The following is a 9529-nucleotide window of genomic DNA, read 5'->3' on the forward strand; positions in this document are numbered from 1 at the left end:
TAAGTTGTGATCAAAACATGACTCCCAGCAGGTTCTTTTATTACTTTTATTCCTCTGATGACCCTAGTCTAGGTCCCATCACCACTGTCTAAAATATACATCCTCCCTCTCAACGCTTCTCCCCTGCCTCTACGAGACTTACTACAAGCCCTCAGTATTTCATACCTAGCATTTGCAATATGCTCCTATCTTCGCTTTCTTCATGGCAAGTGTCTGCCACTTCGAACACTTTCTCCAGACTGCTGCTAGAATGACAGGCTAAAGCCTTTACAAAACCTGCACAGTGGCTCCGACAGTCCATGCACACGGCCTATCCTCCTTCACAAGACACAAAAGCACTCGCCCCCACTTCTCCGACATGCACAACTTCAACCCCAGGATATTCAAACAAATTTCCATTCCCTGCCTAGAATGCTGTTTGAAGAAACAGCTCCACCTGTTTGCCTGGCCTTCCCCAACACCTGTCCACCTGATGAGTACTTAGGCATCTTTTAATTCCAAGCTCAACACCCACATCCTTTTACAGCTTTTCTTGTTATTTCCATGCAAAGCCCAACTACACCCTCTATGCTAATGATGAGCCTTGTTCAGACTTCTAATAAACCTAACTCAAATATACATCTCCTGAGGGGCTCCTTGGAGGGCTGATCTTGTCATCTTTCAAGTACCACCCATTACTTAACAATTGGGAGCATTCCCCTGCAGTAAGAAACTCTTCTTCACTGCTAATTCTCTGGCGTACATAAGTCTCTCAGCATAAGTCTCCAAGTTCTAAACCACAAAAATGTCATGTTAATAACACCATTATAAAAAGACTACAAAATAGCATGGGAGTGTTCTATAATGGCAGAATATACTGTATCTCCTCCACTTCTTCATTATCCCCACCAGTTTTGCCTTTACTGAAACTTGAACAGAGAAGGCACATACGGAGTTCAGACAGACCAAATATTAACCAGCTTCCAATGTGCAAACTGATTTTAAAATAGCCCTTGACCTGGAAATACAGGTGCATTCAAACATACACCCTGATAAGAAAGGACAGCCAGAGGAGAGAGATCAATGGCTCAATGCTTGCCAAGTCAAGAGTTCCTTGTGAAATGCTTCAAGTACATCAATATACTGAGATGCTGTTTGAAAACGCTCAATTTTGTCTAAGAAATCTTAAGAAGAGCAGGTTATATGTGGCAACATCTACCTTCAGAAAACAAATTCCAGCCAGGCATGTATTCATGAAAACTGATATAGTACAGTGTTTATAAAAAAATAGAAACATAGTGAGGTAACCCAGTCCCAAACAGTTAGACAACAGTTCTAACAAGTCAAATCAAACCAGAGAAGTTGTTTCCCTTTTAAATACATTAGGGTGTTAAGAAACAAAATAAAATCAAACATTTTTTTATGCATGGCTTCCTTAACATGTTTTCTCTTATTAAAAGCTTGTTAACATGTTCTAGTTAAGGAAGTCAGCATGGGGAAGCTGGTATTTCCTTGATTCTAAACTATACGAGTGCTAAAACAAAACAAATCCCAACCTAATTAATTCTATTTTTGGTTTAGTTTCCAAGGCAGTTTTCACAAAGACTATTTTCAGCCCACCATTTCTAGCTTTGTAACATCAACACTGGGTACATGGAAATTGTTGTTTTGTGTAATTCCTTGACACATTCTATCAGACTCATTGTATTCCTTCCGCTATCAAGGGTAGAAAAAAAAATGTCATACCACTAATTCTAAAGTTTCAGTCCTCAAATCACTGTTAAATTTATTACTTCATGACATCATGTGATATGTTCCTACCAGGGCTTTGTACCGTGGGTATCATCAAGTTCATCCCATCAAGCTTCAAGTGGAACCCTCCCCAAATCAGAGATGACAGTGAGTCTCAGCAACAGCAGAAACCAGAGAAGGGGAATCAGAAAACAGCTTCCAGTTCCAAAAGGCCACTGACTTGACCTTGGGCAGTCCACTTCACTTCCATAATTTAAATGCAATACCTGCTTCCAAAACAGAATGCTTCTAGGAATAGTTTAAGCCCTTTGAGCTTCTAAAATAAAATGGAATTTTTAAACCAATCTATTCTCGAGCCCAGTTTCTGAAACCATCCCGAATTGTCCAGTCTAAAAGGTCATAAAGCTTCATTTAAAAGAAAAAAAATTACTACTTGCACCAGTTTTCTCAAATAAGTGGAACTTTGAGTCTTTTTCTACCTATACAGAATAGTGGTATTACATTTACTTATTATGAAATGTGAAGCAAGGGTAATATAAGCTAAAAGTCCTCATGAATTAACGTGTCAGGTGAAATGAAATCTACTGATACACAGAACTGCCAGTGTCTGGCAGGAACTCAAAGGAACCTGGAGGATTACAATTGTGTCACGTGTATAATATTCTCAAACCTCCAAAATCTATTACACTGAAAAAGTACAGAGGAAATGAAAGTGATGATGGGGGAGCGCGAGAAGCCGGGCCTCCAGCGTCAGGATCCAGTGACATGTTAGAACCCAAGGTGCATGTCTTAAGTTCAGTCCTTACTAACTTTGTTCCTCCGCCGAGATGAGGTGTGAGGTGCCAGCAACTACAGAAGTGCAGCTCCTGGGTTGGCAGGTCCCAACCTGACTTTGGCTGGGCCCCAAAGCCCCAGGGAGGGGCACTGGACTGGGAATAAGACTGCAGGCAAACTGAATCATCCAGCTATCCGGGCCAGCGGTCGCGGTCATCCTGGGGAACACACCATCACTGGAGTCCGGGTTCTCGACCCCACTAGAGTAAGGAGGAACTAATGCCAGGCCGGGGAGGCGCAGCAGGAGCCGACAGCTTCACCTGACATTCCGTGGGCCCCGCCCTCGCTCCCAGGCGTCCCGGCTCAGACCAGAACACAGGCGAGGCGCGAGTGTGCGCCTCTCGCGCCTCGACTTACTTTGTCACTGGTGCTCTCGGTTTCGTGGTCGCCGCCGGCCGCCTCTCCCTCGCCGGGTGGCGGCGCCACCGCTCCCCCGGGGCCAGGGCAGCCTCCCCGGTGCCTCAGCTCCAACATCTCCCGCTCCCGCGTGGCCTTGGCTGCCTCCTCCAGCGCCCCGAAACCCGAGATGCGCGGGGTCCCTCCGGCCGGCCGCCCTGCCACCCCGCAGCCGTGCACTCGACGTCAGGCCAAGCCGCGGCCACTAACACGCCCCCACCATGGAGGCGCCCTGCCGCGTCAGGTCACCCCCAAAACGGCATCAACGAACGAGCGCTCGAGGCAGCCTCCGGGGAGCGCCGCGCCGACGGAGGGGCGAGGGGCGGGCGCCGGGGCCTGGGGGTGGCTCGGGGCGCCTGGACCCAGCGGGGAAGGCGGGGACGCGGCCCAGCGCGGCCGCCGGTTGCCAGGTGCGCGTCTCCCCGCAGAGGCCCAGGTGGGAGGAGAAGAAGGGGCGGGGAGGGAGGCAGGAAGCGTGACCCGCTTTAACGCTTCGTGGGGCGCCGGCCGCCTGGGCCCTGCCACTCCCCGCCCCGCCTGCGGACTCCGGAGTCGGCGGCCGCGGCCTCCCCACACCTTTCGCCGGGCTCCTGCCTCCCGCAGCCAGGTCACGCGCCGCAGGCCCCGCCCCGCCCCTCTGCGCTGCACTGCGGTTCCCACAGCCCCGCCTCCCTCCGGAGCGCTGACGTCAGGAGCCGGCCCCGGGCACCGTCCCCACCTCCGCGAGCACACAGGTTGGGCTTTGAGAAAGGTGGGAGCACAGGGGAGGAGCAGGAAGGTGGAGGCGGGACCAGCACCAGCCCTGGGCGTGAGGAGTGAGAACGCGTGGGCTCGTCAGCCAGCAACTGGGAGGGCTGCAAGAACTGCCCGCAGGCTCCTGGTAAATATTGACAGCATTCAGCATTATCTCTTCAATTGACTCCACGGCCGCAGCAGCTTGACACACCGCGACGTGTCCGAGGTTCAGAGGCTTCCAGGAGCAGAAACTTGTCTGGCAAGACAGACTCATCGACTTCGCGGCATTCTAACCCAGTGTCATCACCTTGAAAATAGGAGATGCGTTTGCCTCACTGGGCGTCCCGGGATGGGTTGGCCGATTTCAGTCACAAACCCAAGCTCTGTCTCTGAGAAACTCTAGTATTGAATCCCACAAAATTCATTGCAGAGGATCCGAAGAGAGAATCCAGACCCTGAGATTGGGTTGGGGGGACCGGGGTGGTGCAATTACCAACCAGCTAATCTCTGAGCAGTCATGAACCTTGGGCGGCTAAAGCTGGAGCAGGAAGTGCACGAGATCCGAATTAATTCCATTCCAAATCCTGTTAAAAGGTGATTAGTTTTCTTGGCATGTATCCGCCACCTGGTCATTTACTGACAAGCTGACAGATGGGAGAGAGAAAGGAAGACAGGATATACCACAAACAGGGCAGCATCAAGAAGGCACTTTTGTAGAAATAAAGCCAATACAAATTTCTCAAGGTAATTTCTGGCATGTTGAAAATAAGTAATGTTATTCTGAAAATTTAGTAACAAACAGGCAAAAAAAAAGTCAAAATAGGATGCACTAAAAAACAGTATAAAGACATCTTTTTACTTCACCAAACAAATCTTTAAAGGCCTGGGTTCTGATTGGGTGGTGACATTTCAGAGGCATATAGAGAAATCATTTATTCTTATGGGGAGAATAACAAAAAATATAAAAGATATGAAAATGAGTCCTTTGAGTGATAAGCATGGTGTGGTTTTCCTTAAGGAACAGAAGACTATGGGGTCACGAGGTCAATTGCTTGTTCTGCCTTTCTTTGGAGGACAAGACCAGAAGTGACCATAAATTTGAAGAGGCTGCTGGAAGCAGTAATGGAGTTTCCATCTCTGAGTTCACCCCACACAACAAAAAGGGACATTAGAAGTGCTCCATTGGTCCATTCAACCTTCATGGAAGTTAAGCATGAGTTCCAGTTCCACCCATGCCACTAACTGGCTGTGTGATCCTGGGTTAGGTCATTAAGCCTCAACGTCCCCAGCTATGAAACGGATAGTAGGGAGGACTGCCCCTTCCAGCTCACACATAATTCTGCAACGAAAGCCTCACTTTATCAGAATCCAGTCTTTCTTTCTTTCATAACCCAAAAAAAGGAGACCTAGCAAGGCACCTCGCAGTCACTGAATGGGTGAACAGACTGACAGTCTGAGGACAGCTGGCCAGGGCAGCAAAACGCTGGCTCTATGGAGCAGGTGGCAAGAGGCCATGAGGCCAAAGGCCCAGTGCTGCAGGCGAAGGCACCCTCCACAGCCATGCAGGCCCCACCTGTCTGTCACCTCAAATGAGGAAGCTATGACAAAGAAGTGCCAAGTGACTTGTCCAAGGTCATAGGGTGAAGTTTGGAGTCAGAATAAAAGGAAAGAGCACTTGGAGGCAGGACTGTTACTTGATGTGACCCTGAGCAGGTCACAGCCTCATTTTGTTTCCTCATCTAGAGACTAGTGACATCTGTCTTTACTCTCTAGACTTGTTATTGAATAAAATGAAGTAACATGTGAAAAGTCTTTAAAAATGATCAATTATACAAGGGTTTGATTCTCATCAAACAAGATCTCCAGTAGTTGTTCTGTTGTAGGGCGCTGCCTTCCTAACCCACTATGTCAGTCATCCTGGTGAACACTACCATACCCCAGTGCTGTCTGGGATTTTGCTTGTCTTCCTCATTATGAAACCTCCTCCTGGGCAGCTGTTGTGTCCTGCTTATGTCTGCATACCTACATCTTCGGACAATACTTGACACATAGCAGGTGTTTAATAAACATTTGTTTAATAGAAAAAAGCAGTGGTTTCCTTTTCCCCCTTCCCCCAGGCAACCCAATAGTTTCCTTGATGTACTTCTCCCTTTGCTGCAGGAGGAAAAAAGAGAGAATTGGCATTAGGGAACAACAGAAGACGGAACAGCCTAACAAGAGAAATTGTATTCCCTGACCCAGGAAAAGTGGGGCCAGTGCAGAGGCTGCTAAAATAGAGTGCTGTAAACTTTATCTCACCCTTCCTTAAGCTTGGCCCACTTTCTGTATTTCATCTGGGATAGTAATTTCTGTCTTCTTCATTATAGTTACTGCCGTTCCACAGATGATTACACTGAGCCCAGACACAAGCACCATAGTTCATTCATCTTCAGAGACCAAGCCCTTGCCACAGTGCTGGCCCCCACTCCCATATAGTCAACATATTTGTTGAAGAAGTGAATGAAAAAAATGAATGAATGGCAGAGGTATAACAAAATCAGGGAAAGGTATATTTTTTGTGGTTTTTAATAAAAAGATTTACATTAGCCTTAGGTACCTTCCATATTCACTTTTTGTGAAAAAGAGACAGATTGATTAAGTATGTATTAAAAAGGGGGTCCAGTAATGACTCACACATTTTAAGATATCTTATGATATAGTCAACCACAGCTGGCCTTACTGAGTTCTGTGCTCTTGAATTTTCAGTGTCTTTTTTCTTTTCTTTCTTTTCCATTTTTATCTTCTTTCTTCTTCATTCAGGGAGCTTACATTCTCGAAGTTGATTACATTTATGTTCAGTGACACAAAATCCAGAATGCTGTGGTTCCTGAGGTCTCACCTGTAAGTTTTACCGTTTTAATCTGCTGAAAGGCATCATGTACACCCCAAGGATGTACACCACACATGAAGGCTAATCACATAGGAGATGTTCAATACTTCTTGACTGATTTCCAGGCTTCCTAGCTCAGTGATTCTGAAATGATTCATAACTCTTAGTGAGGGATTTGCTAGAGGGGGAAAATAGAGAGAGCTAACATTTTAACTTACACGTGTTTAGTTTAGCTTGATTGTTTTTTACCTTCTCCTTTGGCCCAAAGATGGAGAGAACTTGCCTGAAGTAGTAAGCATAAGAGATGAAGAGGCCTGTTACAACTCTCTGTTATCAGAGCATTCCCAGGCTGATGAGGAGGGAATTTGAGCTGCTTTCCACATCAGAGGCTCAAAGGCACCTGACTGGAATGTCCCCCACTTGTCACAGGAAGAAGAAATCTTCCTCGGCCAAGTGTTTCCAGTTGCTTGGACACTCAGGTTAAAGCTCTCATCACTTTACCTTTCTGTCTTTCTCGGTTGCCGTCTATCAGTTAATTTAATTTCTGATTTAGGCCTACCAGAGAAACATTATGTGGGAAATCCCTGAAAGACAATTTTCACTTACATTCTTATTTTTAATGAAACTGCACAGAAAAACAACAGTGCACCATCAAGTCTTAGAGTGACAGAGTATCAGAGAAGCGAGTAGTGTAGTTAGAAGAGTGGGTTTTATACATGGGCAGCCCTGGGTTCCAGTCATAGCTCCATCATCTAGCTGTGACCCAATTGACTTCATAGAACATTTCATCACACACGGCTGAAGCTTCATCCTACTGACATGCCCATTCAAAGTTTAAGTAATGACTCTTCACTTAACACTTTACAAAGGCACTTTCACATAGATTATTTTATTGATTCTACTCAACAACCTCTGAGGTAGACAGGACAAATATGATTCCTATCCTACAAGCAGAAAAGATCTGAGTTTTAGTAGGTGAACTGCCCAGGTTGCAGAGGAAATTTGGGATTGAAACCTAGATTTTTGTACTTTAAGTTCTGCCAGGTCCACTAGGTACTGTAAATAGGTAATAGCAGAAACAAACAAATTCTAAGAGGGGGTGACTTGTTATAACAACCAAGCACAAGAATTCTGGAGTCAACCTGAGCTCAAGTCCTAGCTCTCCCTCCTACTGACTGTGCCCTCATTCAAGTAACTTGACCCCTCTCATATATAAAGTGAGGATAAAATTAATACTATTTTCCTCCTAGAACGCTTATGAAGATTAAATTGGTTAACACATCTAAAATATTTAGAACAGTGCCAGGTCCTAGTGAGGCACTGTACAAAGGTTACCTATTGCTACCGTTTATTGAAAGCTGTATTTCTCAAGGAGAACAATATTTGGCTCCTAAACTCACTGAAGCTACAACACCCTGGAAGGCTTTAGAAAAAGGATATGCTGGCATTTCTTTGGTGAGGTGCGTAGGAATCTTGAAATGGGGTGGGGCAACCTCACAATAAGTACCAAGAAACCATTAGCCCATCAGATTAACTAATTTTTGCTTTATCCTGCAGCAGTAGTAAGATGAGTGAAATTGGCATTCCCTATTATTAACTGAAATCAGTTACTACCATGTATCTTGGTTATGATATGATGACTGCCAAATTCCTTCCATTTTCAGCTTCTTCACTGAATCAGAGTAACTGAGCAAACCATATTATGGTGATTTAATTCCTTTGTAAAACAGGAAGCATATTCCTTCTATAATTTTATAAATGATCTTCTAAAAGAATGGGTATATACATATGCTTTTGACACTGCATGATTCAACTATTTGTTAATGTATATGGCTGGATTTATATCTTTTTGGAAGTGGTCATTTAGATAAGTGGATAAGATTGCCAACTGTCCTTAGAAGGACTGAATCCCTGATTTGTTTCAAATTATATCAATTATCTCTGGTCAACAAATTGCTGACATCCAGAGATATCAGTCAAAGTTCTTAGATGCAAGTCTGGCTGACTTGGGCAAAAAATAATTCATTGGAAAGATGCTAAGAAGCTCACCAGAACTCTTGGGAAAGCAGAAGACCCAGCAGAGAAAACTGGTAGAAAAGAAAGATGCCAAGCAGCAGCCAGGACCACAGTCAAAGACACACCTCAGACTAACCTGCTGAGGCCACCAAGGCTAGACCCACTGGAACAGGCCACCACTTGCACCATCACTTCAGGGCACCAGTCACTGGGCACCACAGTTGCCATTGCCCACACTTTCCCATTAGTTTTTTGTCACAAATTCTTGTTTACTTCTACTTTCACAATGGGGGCCATTTCCTTAGGATGCAATAATAGCTGTAAGATCTCTTTGTGAAAAATGCCTTACTGATTAGAGAAATTAAAGCTATTGTTCATGGCTGTTGGAAGACATAACAAATACCATATTTCTTCTTTATAAGATACCCTTTTAATTTACATTTAACCTTTCTGAGATCATAATGTGTTTTATAGTTGTGTGATAAGAAAACATCATGCCATATTTTAATTGGACATTTTATTTTTCTTAGCAGTACATAAAATGTGCATTATTTTATTTTATTTTTTATTGAAGTATAGTTGATAGACAATATTATATTGGTTTCAAGTGTACAACATAGGGATCCAGCTGTTACCTACATTATTGGATGCTCACTCCAACAATGATGCATTTTTTAAATGATGTTTTAATGGAGTTGATGAAGTACAGCACCTTAAAGACTGACTATTGTTGGTTAGGAAGATCACATTCCTTGGATTTTTCTAGATGGTCCCAATTATATATATATATATTTTTTTTCAGTACAGGGTATTTATTAAATATGTAACTCTATATGATTAAGGTTTTAAAAATTCAAAAATTTTTTCCACAACTATTTATTTTCATAGCAAAACAAACAAAAAGAAAACAACAGCAAAAAAAGACCCACATTTTGCTAGATTATATAA

The 9529-nt window shown here is 44.3% G+C and overlaps 1 protein-coding gene across 3 annotated transcripts in view; it reads right to left on the reverse strand.

Moving 5' to 3' along the window:
• The window catches only part of CDS1 (CDP-diacylglycerol synthase 1), an 82626-nt gene extending 79035 nt beyond the window's left edge, over positions 1–3591 (reverse strand). Inside the window, exon 1 of one of the 3 annotated variants that reach the window (XM_073237360.1) lies at positions 2923–3591. In XM_073237360.1, coding sequence (XP_073093461.1) covers positions 2923–3039 — 117 coding nt within the window. In that variant the 5' untranslated portion in view covers positions 3040–3591. The remainder of the gene's footprint in view (positions 1–2922) is intronic. The other 2 variants (XM_073237359.1, XM_037021151.2) reach the window with 2 other exon arrangements.
• Between the last annotated feature and the right edge of the window lie 5938 nt (positions 3592–9529).

The sequence above is a fragment of the Manis javanica genome, chromosome 5 (genome assembly GCF_040802235.1).
Source record: "Manis javanica isolate MJ-LG chromosome 5, MJ_LKY, whole genome shotgun sequence".
In the NCBI taxonomy this organism is placed as follows: Eukaryota; Metazoa; Chordata; class Mammalia; order Pholidota; family Manidae; genus Manis; species Manis javanica.